Here is a 23293-nt window from a genome sequence, read left to right on the forward strand (position 1 = left end):
TTTTTATTTACCCTTAAAATTGTTTTCATAAATTATTCGTTGTTTTAAAATTGTTGCATGCTTAAAAACTATTAGTAACACATTAATATCATCGGTTCTATTAAAAACAAATAAAACATATAGAGAATTTTTTACTCTAGACTTGTAGCTCTAAATAAACAAATACTTCATATTTAGTCGTATTTCTTATAGAGATATTATTACAGATAATTAAATAATCAATCTTTTTAATAAGGATACACAGCGTAAGAGAAAAGGATCTGCCTTGTTAACATTCACTGGGATGATACGAATTTAAAAGGAACCAGAATTATTTAACCGACCTAACTTAAGTACGAATTTTAATGTTTTAAAATATAATTTAACAAAAGATCTTCCGATCAACAAATGGAAACGATGATAAGCAATATATGTTATTGATAGACCGTCTCAAAAACTACTGAACGATTTAATGGCAAAAGACGCTACCGTAACAAATACATTAAAATAAAATAGAGATTTAAAATTGATAAATTTAAAGAATACTGACAAGGAAAAAACGATTTCATCATCATCAGCCTATCGGAGCCCACGATTTATTTTCCTTTAATTTTCCTAATGACCTTTACGCATTTGACACACAAATTTAAACATCAATTTCGGGATAAACAGATCCAGTGGAGCAAAATATTATTTCCTTTGACCATCCGCCAATGAGAATATCACAGTGTTTGACTCCTGACAGCATTTAACGTTGAAATGTATAAATACGACTGTCTGAATCAAGAAAACGAGAATCGGAGGCAGCGAATAATAATAAGCCCACCACAGTTATATTATAAAATATATTTTTTAATATATTTTAACATTCATAGTTTTGTTTAAAGTAATCTTTAGGAAAATTATCCTTTTGCAATCTCTCAAAAACTTCTGAAATAGTCATAGACTTTCAATATAAACAGATTTTAAAACCTTTTAAATTAAATAACTATTCTTTTTAAACGTAAAAGTGAATTTGATAATTAAAAAAAAAAATAACTTAAATATTAAAGGCACAAAAAAGTATTCCAGTATGTTGTGCCAAAGATAACGTTTTGATGGAGCTATGATTGAAGCATGCATATGAAGTGCAAGAATGTACATTCATGCAAGAATGAACATTCATGCATGAATGATTGGAATGCAATATCCTCAGAGCCTTTGAGCACACTTTGTAAATTGCAATATCTATGCTATTCCTGTAAAGGAACAGTTTTTTTGGAACCATCCAAAGAGATTCATCAAGATCAACAATTTTCAATACACATTTTTTATTATCTAAATGTTTGCTTACTTTCTGTATAAAACCGTCCGGATGATAAAAAATTATGGCGTAACGAGAGCACACGGAAACTAAAGCTTAATTACAGACTTCCGTTAAACTTAAACAATGTCTAACTAAATATTACATAAATATTATAATATTAGAGTAATTAGTAGGTTTGTAAGATACAACTACTAGTTACATGTAGTTCAAATGCTGGATACAGTGCTTTCTTCACCTGTAAATAGCATAAAAAAGTTAAAACGACTAAAAGAATGGAAAGATGAAAAAGGTAACGACTTCTTAATTACAAAGGAAATAGAACAGGATATTAAGGTCTTTTGTTTAAAAGGAATTAAAGACGTGATATTACCAACTTTAATCAACTACATTAAAAAGTATTCAACTTCTGAGAGTATTATTTTAAATTATATTATAAATGTTTGAAGATATACCATTTAAATTTAAATATGCCTCTGATTTTGAAAGTAAATGATTAGTTATTTGTTGATTTAACTCTTGCTTATTCCATTACTCGCTATATTAATTTTTAGCAAGATTAAAAATCTTGTGCAGCTATAGCATTCTGTATAACTGTAGGTATACAATATTTATAATAGACACTAATTCCGTCCAGAAATGATATATTTTGTTTCATAGAAGTATTTAAATAACTTTTTTTTAAATACGAGATGCAAAACTATAGGTCTTATTACTTTTACGTCGATATCTGTGTGTGTGTGTCACTCTATATGTTTATTAGTCTATGCCCTTTGGTATGGGTTTTCTCAAGCGGATCTATCTATTTTGATGCATATTTTTTAGTTTGAAATAAAGTTTAATTGCGGTGATCCTTAGCTATGTTTCGTTAATATTGGTTCAACAATATAAAGACTATCAAATGTCACATATTTTATACTAAAAATGTAACACATTTTTGACTTATGATTACTCGATTAAGTGCCTCACGGGAAATAGATACGAATATACTCCTGTATGTTTAATTATATTTTAATGGACTATAAATAAAGATATAATGGTTATCCGTCATGACGCTAAATTTTGTGATCTTTTTTGTTTGTTTCATTTCAAAGAAGTCAAACTTATAAACAATTCTAAAAAAAATCTGTTTTATTCAAGGGAATTTCTTCCGTGAAAGCCATATATATCAAGGGTATAAAAATCATCTGTTGTTGTTAATAATCATTACATTACAGTTATAACAGAAGTAAAGTTTTGTGTTAAATATATCAGCTGCAGGTTCACTGGGAATATGATATTTAACGGACATTCATAGGACATTTAAAAGCTATTCAAATATTATAGGTGATAAAAAGTTTTTTGGAAAATGCAATTTTCGTCCAACTCCCAAGAACTCAAATGTTTTGTATTGTATGTGGGTATCTCAAATAAATATTATCTGGCCATAAAAATTATGATTCATTACTTTTTCAGTATTAGAGGTATGTTGTAATAGATCAAAGGTCAAACCTTTGACGTCAGTCTATTTTAAGCGAGTGCTTTACAGAAGTATCTAGTACTTTAGAGTAAGCTTTACTTAAAATCTGATATTCTACTATTAATAGAATTATGAATGACAAAAAATTACCCTATAAGTGTTTTTAATTTCGGTTAAGTTTAGATGAAATACTTTTCTAAACGTACCGACTTATATCGATATCTGAAAACTCTCCTTTGAATTGAACTATCTCGTAGTTCTCCCACTTGAACATAAAAGATTAGTTTTGATAAGTGCTATTACGTTTTATTATTTATTTAAAAGTATGTGATTGTAGAAATATTAAAAAAGTTTTCATTCTGCTAACATTAAGGGTTATTTATTATAAAATAGTAGGAACAAATTTTGTAATTATGATATTTTAATGATTTCCGTTTATCCATCTTTTGAAAAAGCTCGATATAAATTTGTAATATTTCGTATTTTGCTATTGTTTTGTTGAAGTGAAACTTCTTTGAAATCAAAATGATTTCAAACTCGATGAAACGAAAAAATAAGTCTATGGAGACACAAACACAAATATATAGGATTCAGTCTGCGAGAGAATGAGATAGAACACATTTGATGTTCTCATTCTCTTATTATCACATGTACAAAATGAAACTAATAGTTCTAAGGGGTCTGTCTGCGACTATCAATATATTAAATTCTAATAAGTTTTTTAATCAGGGACGTTTCAGAAGTTTCACTTGTACCGTGTGTGATTTGCAAAAAAGTGTGTGTGTGTATACACACACACACACTTTTTTTTAATATATAATTAAGCTATAAGATCGTGTTAAATAATTTTAATGATTAACAAGCGAAGTCAAAACAGTCAACAACAATTCAGATAACTAACAAATGTAATGAAATGCATTACTTTTAGTACTGGGAAAAGTCGGTGCAAATCAAGCGAACATTCACGTGGCCTGGTTTAGTATTAAAATATCTTTTTTGAGGTTGAAACTTTTGTTAGGTTCCAGGTCACCGCGTCAAGACGACTGTGAACAGTACAATTTCCCCTACGAAATGAAATTCTCGAGTAATGAGGCCCGGACTTCGAGTGCCATTGTGTGCTCGACATATAATTACTGGATATGCACATGTAACTAAATTGCACATTTTAAAATATGCATCATACACTTACAAGGAATTTTAATATTCTTTTTTAAAATATAACACTTTTTATATTAAACTAAAAAAAATCACTCTATGTTTGTGATGAATTTAGAATGCATTTTTCAACACTTAAAAGTAACTTTTCTGTCAAGTAAAAAATTCAATATATCATAAATACGTATTTTATGACACTAATCACTAAACAATTTTTGCCTCGAAGATGTTTCAACATGAAAATATTGTTTTGTTTAACATTTTATATGCTGTTATGAAATACTTTTGACGTTTGATGTAATATAATTTAGTCCTATCTAGTAAATTTTATCGTTTATTTCTAAACGTTGAAGGGTAAGGTGACGGAAATTACTGGTTGATACAAACCTGTCTGCAACTTGACATAAGATGATAAATGAAGGAAATTTATAGTTTAATTACTGACTTAGTTTGGTTCCGGAACCATTATATTTATATTTTTTAAATCAATTTGCTACTTGTCGTTATAATGGTGATTAATATTGTAATGAAAGTTAAACCTCGATGGGTACTTTCTGTCAAGAAAATTGTGTTTTAGCCCACGCAGTAAATCACTTCGAATTACTAGATAAATGAAAATTTACTTTAATAATATTTGTAATGGCAAAGGTTTTTTTTTAGGAAGCTTTATATAAAAATAATAGGTGGAGTAACTTCTAGAATGTGATCACTAAGGATACGTAGATATATATTTATTGATTTAATTTTACTGTGCTCAGAATAAATAGATTGTGAGTAGTCAAATTTTTTTGTTTAACAGGATAGCTTGCTGGTTGGTGGAAAAAAAAACCTAAGTGGTAAATGCACTATCTGGGTTACTATTTCAACATCTGTATTTTAATATATGTAAAAAGATTGAGCAAACTTATTTTTTTATTTGGTTTTTTTAATTTTAAATTTCTATTTAAATATCTTTAGATGAGGAAGGTTAAAATATTTTTTCGCCTTTATTCATCCTGTCTTGCGATATAATTTTTAAATCCTTCGTAATCCACTCATTAGTGTCAGTGCAAGTAAAAATCAAACAAAAACTTTCTGATCCCAACCCCCATAACCAATAGTTCATATCAAATAAAATTGTATAATCAAATTAAATAACTTTATTCCCTTATCGTTACTATAACATGCATCCACATACTGTATATGTCAAATAAGCCTCTACAAAACAACCGCTACACATTACATATTCAGTTAACAAAAATTTTCATACAAATATTATATAAAACAAATCTAAAACATAATTCAATACACCGTCGATAAATGTTTACAAAAAGCTGTGTACAAAGACACCCAACTAAATTAGTACAAAGTTAGCCGATAGAAATGGTTTTTTTTTTTTTACATGTGCCCTAATATTACTAAGTTACAATTCATTAAAATAACCCACTAGCTTACTTCATCACTAAACTACAGCTTAATAGTTTGTGTTTCACAAAAACAAAACTATTGAGTAAACGGCAAGAAAGTAATCACAAAACTGAGTATCGGAATGGATTTTGTTGCATCCATAATAAAATTTCTAGAAAATAAATAATTCACAGCTCGCAAACATACAAAACTTTTAATACATAACACGTAATTTTCTTATTCCAAATATTATAAAGCCCTTTCACACTACAACACTAAACCGTCAAAAAGAAAATCAAACGGACTGTGTGAAAAGGCACTAACAGACGATTATTGTTTCAAAGATTGCACATCATATATCATGATAATAAAAACTAAGTCATTTTTAACACTAACAAGCTAATTACAACGCATTAAACATTACTCCGTGTGCAGAGTGCCTTAGAGAGTTAATGACAGTAATAAATACATACTTAATGCATAGTGTTTGTGTGCGCCTTATGTGAAGTATAAAGTTATGATTCTGACAATATGCGTTGATTTTGCATATTGGTTGTACGTTTTACTGATGCATATGCAATTTACTAAAAGATGATTACATGCATACTTCTCATCCCATGACATTTTTGGATACATTATCATATTAATTCTACAATAGTTTTTTTATTTCCGAATGTTATGGACATTTTTTTTTTAATTAATTCTAATTTCTTTTTACTTGTAGTACTTATTAAATGTTTGTTTTATGTAAAAATATATGTCTAGATAGTCATCTAGCATCTATTATAGATCTAGTTTCTGTAACTATATTTTAATGTCAAAAACCGTGGCTAGCTATAGAAAAGTATCTGTCAAAATTTAAACCGAACAGTTAGCTAACCACGTGTGCGTTACTAACTCTTCAAACCTTATTATAATGAGATGTATCTAAATTAATTCTCATAAAACATGGCAGTTGGTAGCCTCTCTCAATTAGACTTAAAGTACTGCTTCATAAATAATAAATAAGATGTAAAATAGATAAAGTATGATCTACAAAAGATGAAATAAAAACTATTATAATATATTATTCTTAAAACATATATTTTAATGATTTTTAATGATCATTGAAAATTGATTTTGATATTTACCAAAAATTTTATATAAAATGTAATCTAATGCGGCTCATAATCTTATTTGTTGTTATTATTCAAGTATGCCGTGTCACTGGTTAAGGAAGAGAATTTAGTAGACATAACAGAAAACTAAGAATTCTCTCAGATATGTTGATATGAAGGGTAAATTCGTTGTAATTGCCCGAACAGTTGAGATGGCAATCAATTTTGGAGCGAGAGATATCATTTCACTGTTAAAAGAAATTTCACTATATATACATTAAGACACTAACGATACTCTCGTTTGAATGATCATTAACAGAATGGTTTATAGACAGAGTCTTAGACTGTACGGTTCAGATGCTGATTAAATAAGAATAAAGGGATTTGAAATTATAGAAGTATTTTATATAATACAATTGTAACTGAGATTGCACAATTAAACAGAGAGCCTATATACGATTTAAAGCAAACATGTACTCATACGTATTTTATACATTGCTATTAAAATTGCGCAGGCGTCCGAAGTAGCTCATCGAGTGTTCATTTAAAGAGAGCTTTTAAGGGCCTCGGACAGAGAAAGGTCTGTAATAGATGACCGGGGTCTATCAATTACTTACGATGGTCATAAATCGGATCTGTTCATTAATAGTTACAGAGGGACTTAACATTATTCACCAACAACCTATATTAAACTTGTGCAATCTACAAACACGCTTCAAGCCCGACCTGTAGCGACCGGTGTGCCGATGAATCTATTTATATCATTTATTCGTGCATTCAATATCAGTACGGGCCGCTGTTCCATCGACGAGGGAGTACTACTGGTTCGAGGTATTGTCGCGTGGTATAGTCTAGACTAGTCTATGTGATGAGTCTAGGCGCGTGCAGTCCGCTTAGTCTCCGTGCGAGTGGCGGTCTGTGTCGCGGGGCGTCGTCCGGTCGCGGGGCCCAGTCGTGAAGGCGCGCGGCGGCGGCCAGGCGGTGAGTGAGGCGGTGCGCGATAGAAAACCCCCCACTACCCTCCAACTGCGTCAGGACTATGATCACTTGCCTGGAACATTATACAATATGACCAGAGTTATCACATCTGAGATATCCGCATTCATTGCTATAAAACTGATATTTTTCGGGTTTCCAACGTTTTTATAATTATTTTCAGCACACTGCCGACGTTTCGGTTACTTGCAGCTGACGCGACCATCGGCTGCGAGTGATAACAGAAACGTCGGTAGTATTTTGTTAAAAATATAAACGCGTGGTAAATGCGAGAAATATTAGTTCTATTTCATATAACTAGAGCGTCGGCTGGTTGTATTACAGTGATCGTCGCTACATATATATGAACACACACGGAGCATACATCGTTATTTTTTTTAAATTTCCCGTCTGTCCGTCTGTCTGTTCGCTAATATCTGAAACGGCTGGACCGATTTTGATGATTCACTGGTTAATATTTGATGTAATATGGACTTGGGCTACTTTGAATTAAGAAAGTTATTTTAATTTATATACAGATATATCTGTATATAAATTAAATAATATTTTAATTTATATACAGATATATCTGTATATAAATTAAAATATTATCTTCATCAATGAAAGCTAACTCCATTTTAGTAAGATGCTGTTATTATCTATCTTGTAGTTTTTATAATTAAAATTTTACCAAAATCTTTTTTTGTACTAAGCATTTAACAAAACTTGAATACAATGCATAATATTAAATAACAAGCTGAACACAACATTAATTTTAAACACGAATTAATACAAATACAGCAGAGCGAGTATACTGAATTTCCCAACTTTGACGTCACTCCGCAAACAATGTAATGCGACATGCGAAAGATGGACGAAAAAATGGTCACATAAAACATGTTTGTATATATAATTCTATTGACCTGTGCAGAGGAGGGACGGAGTCTATCGTCTTGAGTTCCCCGCGTGTCGACACTACGTTGTAACTCTCTTGACAGTCACACTTCACGTGGATCCACTTGTCTGTGTGTCTGTTCTCCACCATCACGACCAGCCCCGCCCAGCCCTGGAGACATGACGGTAGGAATTACTACTCGTAATGTTCAGTTCATTAAAACATTTACTAATTAGAGATGATAATTAAATAAACAACGATAAAAATATCTCAGCCAGGCGCACGAGTTGTTCGACGGCAGTGAGTCCTAACACCTTGACTCATCTGAAGTCTCAGTTAGTGTAATATTTAATTGAGAATACATCACTGGTACATAATTCTCGCTAGACGTACCTTAGTGAGGTAGTACGCCGTCATCCCCTGCCGGCCCTCGTGTCGCTGTCCCCTGGCCAGGGTGAGTCCTATGATCGCGTCGGCCAAGAGATGAGGGTGGAGGCTCGGGCGGGACACTCCCAGCGGCTTGGACGAGTGAGCGACCAACACGTGCCGAGGCCACAGAGCTCGCTCCGCCTCCAGGCCGGTGTGCCAGTGGTTGAAGGCCAGACACACGACCAGGTAGAAACCCTTCTCCAGCATCTTGTGGCAACCGACGAAGCCGCGCACCTGGTTCGTGTTGTATGAAGCGCAGGACATAGATAATTATACCGATAAATTAAATACGTATTTTGGACATCAATGAGAAGGAATGTATGACAGATAATATAAAAATTGATTGAACGATAGAAATAAAAACTTTAAAGTATAATTTACAACAGCAGAGAAACAATAGGACCGAGAGCTGGCCGAGGAACTTATTCACTTCATAAACAATTTATTGTTGAATAAATAAAATAATTACGTTAGAAGACAACATTATTAATTTTAAATTATATATATGTGATCAGCAGACGGACAGCTCACGTTACAGTAAAATATTATTAAAAAAAACCACTGACACTCGCCGGCGTCACAGCTGGCGCCGCCTTGATAAATATATCATTACATACTATCCATTTAATCACCCTTCAAGTGTACTTCAACGTCGTATGTTACAAGCAGACGGTCCAGTAGATGTATGTGTACCTGTCTCTTGCTGTGAGCGACCAGCTTGCCGACCTGCGCGTTGGACCCCGACTTGGTCCGGAACACGACCACGCACAGGTCCAACTGAGAACGCTGGCTCTTAGCGGAGTTCCTGACAACACACGAACACTATGCACATTATACGCTTCGAGCTCAAATAAGTATAAACACATGTATTGCAGTTCGGCGTTTATTGCGGGGAGTTAGTGATACGTGCAAGAGCTTCTTACAAACTAAAAAAATCAATTTATGATATGTACGAATTAAAGTTTTATGTTTTTTTTGTAACCTCACACTATAAACAACGAAACGAAACGCCCACAGCATTTCAGTAGAGTTTGAATGAAACGAATATGGAGGGACATTTTGTTATATGAGAGTAAGATCTGAGCAAACTAATATTTTGGGATTAAGTCCTACGCGTTTAAAATTATTTCAACCTGCATGCTCCCGACGCGGCGGCGCGGCTACTTCGCGGCATTCACACGCCGCTCGCCCGGGACCAGTGCCGCGAGCGAAGTAACCGACACGGTGGAAGCGGGCAGGTTGAAATAATGAAAGAGCGCCTAGCAATCCGAAAATATATATGTATCGTACTGACCTCTGACCTTCCTGGAAGAGTGTGAAGTCGACCTCCGTGGGCTGTGCGGCGGTGAGCAGCAGGCAGGTGAGGTGGCGGGTGGAGGACAGCGGCGGCAGGATGCCCGCCAGCCGGACCTCGTGCCACCCCACGCGGACCTTACAGATGTCTATACAGTCGAAGTATCTGGAAACATACGGGACTTTAATGGATGTGCAGAGAGAGAGGAGCTCAGACGGTGGCGGCGAGCGTTAAGCCTACACAAAAAGTGGGGGCGAGAGGCATAACGGCTAAATCTCTCTACAACTGCCTTCTGATGGATTCGAACAATCGCCTTAAATATATTTCCATGCACGAGCAGCTGTCTGTGTGTAGGGCAGCACGCGAGGGCACGCTGGTGGCGTATCACTGCACACGACACAAACACTCCTATAGAAGATGGTTTTCCCAGCAAGGTTGCGTTCAATGTTGAACGCTCCTAGAGGGAGAGGGGAGAGACAGAGCGAGAGGGAATGCGGGGCGCCCGAACGCATGCGGACAATCAACTGTGACTTGAATGAAATGTTAATGAAGTTTGTCTTAAAGAAACACTAAAAAAAATTCATTAAAAATCAATTTCCACCCCCTTCCTGGTTTCATTACAAAATTACGAAGTTTGACTTTTCTTTAGTTAGTGTTTACAGAAAGTACTATAAGTCCTTCTCGTACATTCCTAAACCCCGACAGACTAACAGCGTCCTCGTCCCTTCACTAACAATACAGACGACAGTCATGTTCCCGTAAGTCCCTCCCGGGGGTCAGTGCTCAACGTAAGCCCCCCACATGTAGTCTCACACACAGCAACGCTATATTTAAGTGATGTAAGTCTTCCCCCGTATCTCTGAGCGCATCAACCCATTACTTGTTAAGCTAGTTCCTTGTATCGTAAAACATTGTATTGTCACGAGCAAGACGCGAACCTGCAGCCTCTGACATATGGCGTTCGTGTTGTTTTATCAATGACCTATGCTGCTCTATTACATTTGATATACAATTAATAATCATTGAGTTATCTCTCTCTCTCTCTCTCCCTATCTCTTAGTTAGTAGCGTTCCCTTATAGTTTTCGCCAATATCATGTGTCAATATTATACTGATCAATGTTAGGAGGGATGTGAATGAACAAGGTCTTTGGCGTTTGGAGAACTTTGGCATTGAATTATCGTCAGTGATGTTTGAAAGGTACAACGCTTACTTGAGGACGTCATCGAAACTGATCCAGAAGACCCCTTGGTCTCTATCGGCGTTGTTAGCCGGCAGGGCTCTCCTCAGCTGGTCGGTCCACCGCGGACAGTTGGCGGCCCAGGCGCCCCTCCAGGTGTAGTGGCCCCAGGGGTTCCGCAGCCGCAGCAACCTGAGCGGCGGACTGTACCCCGCCACCTCCACCACGTCCAGCACCGAGTACGCGTGACGAGGACGGAGACCCAGACGCTGGTACTCCTCTTCATCGACCTGGAACGTCACAAGCATATTACACAATACAGTTACACATTATAATAATGACATGACTGCAATAAACTCTACTCTCAGCCTGGAACTAATTAGCGGGTGACATTACATATATCACATCTTGAGAAATTCCGATAAAGACATCAGCAGTAGGGTCGTATATTCCTGGTACCGACCTTCATATTCCCTCCTCCACAGCTGGCCCCCATAAGGAAGCAGGCTTGTCGTGACGACAACAGCTGGGCCCACACCAGGTCCCTGTCCAGCTGTTCCAGAGGCGCGCCCCCTCCCCCGCCACCGGCTCCACCGCCCGCCCCACCCCCCGCCTGCAGGGACACGGACTCGCACGGGGCTCCAGTCAACGTACACAGACCTGAATGATTGTTATATTATAATCCATTACATACAGGATTTATACACACTACTGAAGCATAGAGAGGAGCGGTCGTGAGATATGTGACGTCACACGCCTGGCTTGTCTATATATCCGCATACTCAGTCAAAGTTGGCATCACCACACTCCATACACTAAACACAAAGATTATTATTCTGTTGAAAGAATGTCACTCTACCCTCTATAGCTCGCCCGGAGACCAGCGCCTCGTAGCAGCCGTGGAGTTTAGCAACAGCTTTTTCTATCAACGGCACCCAAAGCTGTTTCCTCTTAGCCTGAAATTATACATGTTGAACTTAAGCCAGACCAAACTGATCCATATTCAGTATTAGTTTGGCTGATGAGTAGTTCGCGAAGTGAGTAAAACAGTGTTCCTATGAGGATATACTAATGAAAAAGAACAACAATATAAGACTTGAAACTAAGATTTTCGAGGGAAAAATGCTGTACATGGAGATACGATAGACCGAGTATTAGACCGACACACTCACACTTGAAGAAAAAAGAAAATACAATACAAGTATATAAACATTAATGAATATGATAAACATAACCTATCTTTACCAGGTCGGGTGACGCCTACCTGCGAGTACACGAGGTGTCCCTTCCTGTTGCAGGGCAGCATGTCGTCCAGGGTGACGGTGACCCAGCGGCCGTCCTTACACAGCCGCAGCTGGTAGGCCCCCCGCGCCGGCTCCGCCCTCACCAGCACGCCGCGCACCAGCGACGAGCGCTCCGCCAGCACCGCCAGCGCCGACAGCAGCCAGCAGTTACCCAGCACGCCTGCACGTCAGGCACACAACACTCAATCCATACAATCACATTATAACCGTCCAGTTCCGCCCGTCCTCCCCTTATGTGCTTTTCTGTCGAAAATATATCGAGTGATTCAATTCAGATATATTGTTATATGAGTTACATTCTGAACTTTTAAATTACAAATGAAAAAACCGATCGGTGAAACATTATTTTCGTTCATGCAGCCCCCCCCCCCCCTCCCTCACCCTGCGATATGTCCGACGGCCGCGGGTCCCTGAACACGACCCAGGGCAGGCGGGGGTCCGCGTCCACGTGTATCTGGTGAGGTCTGAGCCACCTGGCGGCGGCGCCAGCGGGCTCCGCCCCCTGGCCCCCTGCCCCCGCCCCGCCGCCGTAGTACAGCGAGCGAGCGGCCGCGGGGAAGGACTCGTCTACGTACATCTCACCAGTCTGTAGGGAGTACGGATTGTAATCATTCGGTTAGTCCCTGTATAGTATTGTGTAGGAGGTGTGTGCGTGTCACTGACCGCGGCACACTGCGCCATGACCTCCTGCCACTGTGCCCAGGCGTGGCTCTCCTCCCTCAGCCTCAGTATCTCCATGGGCGTGCTGTCCTGGCGCTCGCCGTCCGAGCCCTCCGCTGTAACATTCATATATTAGTATAGTGAGCGAGTGTGTGGGTACACGTGCGTGCGTGTGTGTGTGTGTGTGTGTGTGTGTGTTCTCACGCGAGTCGTCGTCGTCCAGCGAGGCCTGGTCGGGCGCGGCGGGCAGCAGCCTGGCTCGCGGTGACTGACACATGTCGCAGGCCAGCGCGGCTCCGGAGTTAACATACGTACACTCAGAACACGACCACTCAGCCGGCTCCGGCCTGAGGATACGTTGGAAAGGAACTTATTAAAAAGTGAAACTATGTACTTGTGTATTTTTATATAAAAAAAGCATGCAATTGTGAGGAATACCAAATGTAATATGAAATATTGATATCTAGTGGAAGAGTAACGTGTTCCGTACTTCTGTTCGGGCGGAGGCGTCTTGTGTCGCGGGACTCTCCGCGGCGGAGTCAGGCGTGAAGGGCTGCGACCTGTCGCAATCATTATTTATATAAAATTTATCTTATACTAGTTTTAGTCCACGACTTCGTCCACGTTATCCCCGTATTGTTATCAGTGGGGAATAGAAAATGTGTATCTAATATATTTTATATGTTGTCCAGGCATTAGCGACATCTGTTGTCTGTGTGGCGACTTTGTACTACATACAATTGTTGTGACATGTTCCTTTGTACATTGCGCGGAATGAAGCAATTTATTATATCCTGTATGACAGTTCGCCGTGTAAGGCGCATTATTTGAAAGTTTCATCAAAATCCGTTAAGCATGTTCTAGGCGGAGGAACAACAAACATCCAATATCCGTATACACGTGTACATGAGGACAAGGAACTAGTGAAAGAATACATAATATATATTGATAATTTACGGACCCTTTTAATAAAACGAGCGAGATTCAGCGGATATATAACAAAAAACAAATAATAGTATAATAATGTAAGTACAATTACTGTTATTATCGGCGGCGGCGGGCGGGCCGTGGCGCGGGACGGGCGGGGTCTTACACGCGCGACACACGCGCCACGAGATCGGGTTGCGGAGAGTGCACGAACTGCACGACCTGCGGGCGGAGGGGGGGGCTGGTACAGCACGCCGAGAAATACAGATATCTAATGGCGACATATCGGTTTAAATTATAATATCAATTGCCTTGGCTATACGAGTGTTTGAATTGTTATTGACATGTCATAGTCATTTATTTATTTATGTGTTCAAGCTAGTACTGAGATGGTGGTGGGGATAAGACTTTTTCGAAGGTAGCACTACTTTGTTGAAGAAAAATATTAAGTAATTTTAGCGGAAATAGTTTTTTCCGCTTTGTTTCGTCTTGAAAGTTGACTTTCACAACAGCCACGACACCATCGGAGGTCATACGAAATGGATGTTGAAGCTGGAATAGTTATAAGATTAAAAAAAAATTATGACTTTTTATTTATACTAAAGACGACAAAATTTTTTTTTATTAGATAATTTATAAAAAAAAATAACATTAGGTAATCATATTGTAGGGTGAAGAGGTTTTTTTATAAACTACCCACAAAAATAAGCCCTCACAAAAACCTTTGCCTTTGAGAAAGATTAAAATAGGAGATGCACCTTCTATTTTTTTCTTGCTTCGCTGGAAAAAGCTTTCGCTACAGGTTGAGGGAAGTGACCTCAGCGTGTTGGTACCGCACTGTGTTTTTTTGACAGCGGTTATATTTTCCATCCCTAAAATGAAATTGGTGGTCCCATCTAAACATTTTTTAACTGGGCTTTCCAACCCAAAAAACTTCGACTTTGATCGAACATTCGGTTACCTGAGTCGAGTATATCTTTCAACCCGCCTCACTCAATTTTGTTTAGGTTCATAGTGTGTGTGTGTATGTGTGTGTGTGTGTGTGTATGTGTGTGTGTGTGTATGTGTGTGTGTGTGTATTCTTGTATCAGACCAGTAGTTATCGGTGGGTCTGGAGGCGGCGCACGCTGCACACGACGAGTCTTCCGGTTCATTGTCCAGAGTACAACGGACACAGGTCCACGAGGTCTCAGGAGGTGGAGTAGATTCTGAGGATTACAACATTTACATAACTTTTATAAATACACACAAACACTATCTCACACACACGCACACACACACACACACACACTCATATTTGTTTAATTTATTAATTGGTAATTTAATGTTTTCGATATGCGGAATTACGGTGCCAGACTTTTAACATGTTCGGTCTTAATGCAATAATATATTTCCCTGAGACTTACTTGAATCAGACGCCTTTCCTTTTTCTTAAAATGAACTAAAGTTTCGATTTCTTTTTATTAAAAGAAATCGCAGAAAATATACTTATTGAATTTGCTCAATGTTAGGTCATGATGGGAATACAAAATATGTTTAATGAGAAAGGAGAATTTTTCTTGTAGTCTTAATTTTCTATTAATACCATTAAAAGATTCGTATGCAAATGAATCGTTAAAATATAACAACAGTACGCACCAACAGCGAACAGTAGTTCGTCACTGTTGAGGTCGTGGTCGAGCGCCGCTATAGGGACTGTTAACTTCTTCGGCGGTTCGTTTCGGTTCGTTTCCTGTTTGCCGCTGGCTTCCGATGATGAATTGTGTCTGAAAATGTATTAAGAACAAAAAACATTTTAATACTGGATGGTTGGAATGCAAAAATTGAACCATCACTGGCTGGCTGTATGTGTTCGAGTCGCTAAGTCGTTTGTTGCGAGTGTGTGTGTGTGTGTGTGTGTGTGTATGTATAAAAGGCACCTGCTCCGCGCATCTCGCTCCAGTCCGGGCGCCAGCGTGACGGCGTGCGGAGCTCGAGCACTGCGACACACATCGCACCTCGCGCCCCACGCGTTGTACGCGAACCAACACTCCCCGCACTGCCACATACGAGTGGCCCCCGCGCCCACACCCTCGCGACTGAACAAACATTCATATTATACATGTGAAAAATATGAATATTGTGCATTAGCATGTTCTTTTGAACCACATCTAAGCTGGACCAAGAATAGCGTTCAGATGAGATCTAGCACTACACATGTAAAGTTACAATTGGAAGCCACATCGCGATTATGGATCGCATTAGTCGGAGTCATCACACGAGCGGAAGTTCAATACATACTAGACGCTGGTTCATTATCTGAGCAACCGCGGTGGTCATGAGCAGTGCTATGCTGCCTACTTACTAATAACAATAAATAAATATTGAAGTTAAAGAAATAAGTTTATATATTCGACCAGCTCTGCTGCGCAGGAACCATTCTCACTGTCTTCTATTAAATGTATGGTATCAGTATTTATGTATGAGATTTTTTGCAATTTGACAGCAGATTAAACATTGTCAACATATATTGCACGGGAACTTTCAGTGTTAGCTAGCACAAGTACAGACACGTTGAAAATACTTACGAAGCTTGTTGAGCGGTAGGCACTTTGGCTGATTCGCGCGGGTTGTGAGACACTTTGCCGACGGATGGCAACATATTATACACTTTGCCTGCTTCTTTGCCCGCACCGATATGAGAAGTCCTTATATTACTATCACCAACTGGAGAAATACAATTTTCGGCTCCCAACAGCTCATCGATTCTGGCATAGTCGCCGTCACCCATGTCGTTGGAGTATAAAACTTCGTTTTGTGAATTGCTCATAACAGTTTTCGTGTCTTGGACCGAAACGTACGAATATCTGGTGCCATTGTTGTTGACCTGTAGTTGCAGGTTGAGATCTTTGTACTTTCCCTTGTTGGGTAGCGCGTATATGACACCTTCCGCGTTAGTATCCCAACTGCATTCCTTGTCTATTAATTCAGCGTTGCTTTCATCGATTTTTTTCTCTGAGACTTCGTCGCTTTTCGTCAGTGTGTTGCAATAGCTGGCGAGCGATTTCTGATAATCGTTTAGACTTCTCCTACTAGATATCACTTTACCGACGGGTCTAGTTTCGCTGGTCTGTTCAGAAAACGAGCGTCGATAAGTCGGTCTGGTTTCCGGTGAATTTTGAGCACTGATTGACCTCTGAAAGGAGTCTCCCAAGTTATTTTCAGTCTGCGGCCAATCTGGTACTGTTATCATAATGCCTCCCGACGTTGGCAAAGAAGTAGCACCATCTTTACCACTCAAAGTCTCATGTCTTCCCAGAGTTGTGACACTAAGACCTCTTGTATTAGAAACACGTGCCAGGGGTGAGATTCTTGGAGACAAGCAGGCTTCACAGTGGGTTCTGATCCCTGAATTTTCGAGAGTACATTTACTGCAGGCCCACTTCTTCAGATGCAATCCCCTCGTTTGTTCCCTTTGGTATTCCTTGACATAATTCAACTCCCAATTGGATTTGCTCTCGTTACACTTTTTGGGACGACGCGTCACTGTGTGAAGGCTTCTCAGAAACGACTCCCTTGGGTTATACGAAGACGTGCCATATCTCTCCGAGACCAATAAGCTCGTGGGTCTGTTGATGGTACTTCTGGTTTCATCAACATTCCACCATTTGTGCTGTGAATTGATCACGGAACCGTGCGACAGGGACCTGGTGACTCCGTGGGCGTGATCGGTGATCTGAGTCGGAGACAACCTAAGAGACTGAACGTCCAAATTCAAAGGACCACCGGAATAACTCGACGAAGGCTTATACGATGGAACTGCTAGAGTGTTGGATCTTATCATACTGTGATCTGGAATACAAGGTGTTTGTATAAAACTTTATAATGTTGAAGTCACTTAAATACATTATTTATTTTGGGACATATATTACACTCAGTAGGACAGGAATAATGTACAAATAAAAGATTAAACATCTTCATAATGTGTAATTTGTAAAATTATGTTCACTACTATCTTTTATAGGTGACTTAATTTTGTTGAAAAACAAAAAATTCTTTATTATTACCTTGATCAGACTTATTCTTGTCAGTCATCCCTGAAGATTGATCCTCGTCATCGGATAATCTGGAATTTAAAAAATGTTTTCAGCTCAGTTTTTTAGAAGAAGAAAAAATAAACAAATAATAAAGGCATACTCATACTTGCATTTAGTCACTTAAATTGGCAAATATACTGGGACTTGGACAACTGACAATTACAGATGCTTTGCAAGAGAAAAGCAGCTATTTTTGGTACAAATAATTCTGCATGAGAATAAAAATAACTATATTAAATTTAACCTGTAAACGGGAGCATGTGAGGCGATTTTGTCGCAAGCGGCACATCGCCATGAAGCTGATACATTCCTAAGACCGCAGCCACAACGCCACGATCTGCTGGCCAGCGGAGCTGAGCCCACACATGACCAACCGCTGGAAATAAAACTCATACATGTCATAACAACATTGCAGCTGATTGATTAGTTATAGAACCATTACTATTTATAAGCCATCACATAAGCCTTATTTATTTTAATATGTATTCCTATTCTAACTTTCCAATTCTTAAGTTATAGGGAGATCACAAATGAGAAATTTACAAAAATTACTTAATTCATAAATATATATAATTACATATATAATATATGCACACACACCTTATAACTAAATACACCCGTAGATCAATTAGTATGATAGTGAATTTAGAGGAACTTAGTAAAAACTCCAAAAGTGCTAGTGACTCTCATTAGAAATCAATTTACATGTGCATACATATTTATATATAATTATATTTCAGAATGTATTGACATATATTTTGTATATTAAATGAAGACAAAATCATTTCAGAAGTCTGTACAGTTCGCTAATGTTACAGTATGCTAAGGTAAAATTACTTTAGAAACCCACACTTATAAGAAACAATGAAAGTACATATATCCTTTGCCTTCCACTTTACCTTTAAACTTTATATTACAATTTAGTTTAACAAACAAAATTTGTTAAGGCTTAAGCTGGGGTTCTCATTTTCGTACATGTTTTGTTAGTTCTCTCTGTATTATTATCATCATATACTGATATTGGTTAAATTAAACTTTATGGTACATTATGTACCTATATGCTTGCATTTGTATTATTTACAAAATTTTAACGCAATAGGCCTAAAAAAAGGCTTTCCTTCAAAAAACTTAACCATTATAACAGTCAAGAAACGAATACATACCTATACTCATTGTACACTAATTAAAATCGTCATTTTCATTAAAATAATAACAAGGCCTCACTTCACTAAACAGACCAGTCGACAATTTGGATAATGCACTTCGATTACACACAAGCATCTCCTAAATACAATGGAAATATAACCTAAATATGGACTGGGAAAAATCGATAATCTTTGACACAAGCAACAATGAACTCGCGCGTCAATAATTTGAATGAAAACTTACCTATTAAAATTGTTTGTTGTTGGTATAACGATGGCTTCAGAACCTGGAGTCGTCCCTTCGCTTTTTTCAGTCCGCGAAGCGTATTCCGAGGACGAATCACCGGTATGATAACGTTTTTGTATATCACTGTCATGACCAGATATCCTCTTTATACCACATTTTAAACATTTCACACTCTCTGTAGGATTGATTTGTCCGCATGTCTGACAATGCCATTGCAGCACCGATGCGATTGAACCCATTTTAATTCACACATGGCTATGAAACCATAACAATACGCGTTTTAAAGAAACAATTCAGGACTAACGAAAAACGAAAACAGCTGATCCACCATGTTGTTTGTGTATAACTTTTTTTCTGGTGAAGTTTTGGATGCCAAAGTATTATTCCTATGTAACAAACCTAAAATATTGAAAATATTTTTTTCTACCTTACACCACATGCAGCAAAAAATCTAATAACACAAATTTAAACTCTATATTAAAACAAATTTGATCGAGACCTTATAGACGCCATCTATTTAATGACAAACAGTCATTTTGTGGTGATTTTATGAGTGAAGTTATTTCGCTTGAAGATGGCGCTGTATTAAATATAATACAAAAATATTTACTTCATGAACTCTATAAAACAACTTTCTTACCATTTAATAACAGTTATTTAATAACCATCCTATATAAATAGGAATAAGCTGCTACTACTGGGTTCAAATTAAAAGAATATTTAAAAAGTGACGTTTATATCTATACTTAAATGCATAGATGAACGGTGAAAAGAAATTAAATTGTAACCAACCATGTAAAGAAGCAAAACTTCAATTTCAAGGGAGATTTACTAAAAAATATCCACTAGAATAGAGAAGAGTAAATAAACAAAAGATATTTTAGAGTTTAAAAAAGGTTTTATACAGGCATAGGTACTGTTCTAACAGAAAAGGTTCAGCATATAGTTACAACAATAAATCTACAGGTGCTTTTGGTGCTCGATTCAAGGATCAAGATAAATTATTTTAGCGCTGAAAACATCGAAACAACTGTGCCCCGTTGAACACGATCAAGATTGATTGATGTACTCGACTGTTTGGGGATCGCGGATGAAAATATTTGTTGTTTTGGATACCGGAGAGCTTTAGGGCAAATTGGTTCGAGATTACAAGAGATCAGGCTCTCATGTTGCTGAATTACCAAATATAACCGCACAGATTATATCATTTTGATACCTACTATTCGATCTTGTTAAAAAAATATTTCTATAAATATGTATTTTATGATTTACCAATATTAGTAAAAAGGTCGTATATCACACAGACTATGAAACCGGTTTAGGTGATAAATATATTTTTATATGTATATAAAAAAAAATAGAAACTTAGTATAATGGACAAATAAAAGGACTTACATAAACAGTGGTTTGAGACAAAAGTCTTAGAAAATGTTTTTAGACTTTAAAGCTTCGCAACTTAAGTTAAGTGAGTGTTTAACCATAAAGTTTCAAGTTGTGACAAACTGAACCAGTTTGCGCTTTGAACAGTTAGCGAGTAGACTTAATATGTTCACATCACAGAACGGGGTGGCGATAACAAACAAAGGTGTAATGTAGAAGGGAAGAGAACATGAGTGAGAGGCGATTTATTTTTACATTTATCTTCTATCAGAGATAAACATAAAACTCAACTTAATATCGAATATAATCTGTGAGATAATATCAACCTAATATACATCCTAATAGAGTTCATTTAACATCGCGTATAGAAACTCGTATGTTAATTAAAGAATAATATAATTTCGTGTCACATTATTATACAGTAAAAGTTTTTTTTTTGTTAATGCAATCTGTAGCGTACATTCGTTCACATCCTTTGCTTATATATCTTTAAACCTTTTCATTATATCTTAAATAAAAGTTACTTAAAATAAATAAATTAGTTTCATAAAAAAAAATATATATAAACATACATTTGTCTTAATAGAAAGCTAAAGCTTTGGGAGATCATTTAATAATAGGAAAATAATTTACCTACCTGTGCAGATATTTCAGATTTAAAAAATTAAATTATAAGTAAACTCTCTGAATATTAATTAGCGATGTTTAGTTTATTGCTATATATAGCAAAAAAAAAAAAATATTTGTGGTTTTTATTATTCTGGTAAATTTAAAACAAATGGCCTCCATAATTAAATATCACGTTGTAGTTACGGACATTTGAACACGAGTAAACTGCCAGTTTCACGTTGATAAGGGCTTTATAGTTAGGATCACAAATGTGTTTTGACCTTTGGCTTTTCGAAGTTATTATGATTTATAGAAATTAGGGTGAACTTACTATTTCGTTAAATAACAACAAACACGACGGTTGTAATTAAAATTTTGCTTCATAATTCTCATGTTCCTTTGCAATACTTGGTTCATTAATATTCTTTTAATATTATATTTGTATATATTAAACATACAAAGACAGAATTCATAGAAACAGATTTAAAACCTCTTTAAAATCAACCATCGTGCTTGAAATTTAAATTCTAATCTACGATAATGCATGATGTGGAGTATCTCTTGGGCAATAATTCTAATTTAATATATTATTATAATTGGTAACTTGTTTCTCACCGACTTAAATGTTGATGATTTTAATGGACACGGTTATTTTTTTTTTATATTCATATTTTCGAATTTAAATACTGCCAGATGTAATGTCACAGTCATATGTTTATTACTCATAAAGTCATTATTGACCTTCAGTATGTTACAAAGGTTTTATTGATAAAGCAATCATCAGGAAACGAAAAAACGTAGTAATTAAGTGACGGAAACTACTTTGAAACTGTACTAATGACGTGTGTGATCCACAGATCTTTAATAACTCTAAAACAATATAATTTATATGAAAAACTTTCAAAATGTAACATATACATATAATTAAATGTCCTTGAATTATTTTAGGTAACAGCCACAAATCACTTTTTAATCATTGCGGTTCGAGCTCAGCGGTTTAGCATTAGAGTCATTAGTTTAAACTGACATATGAAATAATTTATCAAATTATCCTTAATTTTATTACTTATACATTTATATTTTAAGGTTCAAATATGAATGGAAAGCTTATTTGACGGAGGCAATGTATAAGGTCATCTTAATTAATTCCATTGTATTAATATCACAAATTACCTTATTCTTGTTAATATAAGGTATAGTTCACAAAAATGAAACCTATGTTGTATTAATTAATATTGTAAAGGACATTGCTCACAGCTTTACAAGTCATTCAACAAACGAGCATATATCAAAGTTCCAAAGATTTAAACATCTAATCATCTTAATATAGTACCACTTCATCGTTTATGAAAGTGTGACGTCAGCATAAGTGACGTCACCAACGTCTTTCTTCTCGGCTGTCGTCAGGCTGTCAGGCCAACTAAGATAACCTCGTAGACAGTTTGAAGAATCCTTTATTTTAATAGAGGCCCGATTGCTGCAACGGCTCGATCGAGAATGTTTTTAATCTGTTCTCTCGTCTCTATTTATACCAATCCAAACTCATTTTTGTGACTGCACTTGCACAGGTGGTTCTGCAGGTAACACTTGCTAATTTTAATCACCTTTAATTATTAATGACGTAACTAATAGGTATTTGCTCAGACAAATACTATTAGTCGTCTGGAGCTACGTTATAAACTTCTTTGTAATGGCTATGTTATCTTATATTAAATGAATGTCTCGATTGTTATTGATTTCTAGAAATAATCGTCCGTTACTTATAATATTCATACTACTATTGTATACAGGCTT

General features: G+C 36.7%; 1 protein-coding gene across 3 annotated transcripts; it reads right to left on the reverse strand.

Annotated features, from left to right (window-relative positions):
• Positions 1-5020: 5020 nt before the first annotated feature.
• LOC116774240 (calpain-D) lies at positions 5021-19945 on the reverse strand. 3 transcript variants are annotated; one of them, XM_061524867.1, is made up of 21 exons: positions 19508-19945; positions 18363-18494; positions 18089-18147; positions 16610-17873; positions 15962-16120; positions 15681-15808; positions 15136-15250; positions 14155-14264; positions 13606-13675; positions 13320-13462; positions 13119-13231; positions 12837-13041; positions 12416-12615; positions 12011-12107; positions 11615-11811; positions 11185-11441; positions 9973-10137; positions 9372-9483; positions 8643-8912; positions 8278-8420; positions 5021-7430 (listed from the first exon to the last, which is right to left on the reverse strand). In XM_061524867.1, exons 1-21 carry the CDS (start codon positions 19747-19749, stop codon positions 7241-7243), a joined length of 4371 nt encoding a protein of 1456 aa, XP_061380851.1. In that variant the 5' UTR covers positions 19750-19945; the 3' UTR covers positions 5021-7240. The 3 variants fall into 3 exon arrangements, with proteins under 3 accessions (XP_061380851.1, XP_061380850.1, XP_061380852.1); XM_061524866.1 differs by having other exon boundaries at positions 14149-14264; XM_061524868.1 differs by lacking the exon at positions 19508-19945 and adding an exon at positions 19282-19427 and having other exon boundaries at positions 14149-14264.
• Positions 19946-23293: the final 3348 nt, after the last annotated feature.

Source organism: Danaus plexippus, chromosome 26 (assembly GCF_018135715.1).
Source record: "Danaus plexippus chromosome 26, MEX_DaPlex, whole genome shotgun sequence".
NCBI classification, from domain to species: Eukaryota; Metazoa; Arthropoda; class Insecta; order Lepidoptera; family Nymphalidae; genus Danaus; species Danaus plexippus.

Coding starts and splice junctions, on each gene's coding strand:
- LOC116774240 (XM_061524866.1), bottom strand. CDS start 19,749: ATGGGTTCAATCGCATCGGTGCTGCAATGGCATTGTCAGACATGCGGA. Junction 18,148..18,362: donor TCACATGCTCCCGTTTACAG/GTTAAATTTAAT, acceptor TTTAAATTCCAG/ATTATCCGATGACGAGGATC. Junction 13,676..14,148: donor CGCCGATAATAACAGTAATT/GTACTTACATTA, acceptor TGATTGCGACAG/GTCGCAGCCCTTCACGCCTG.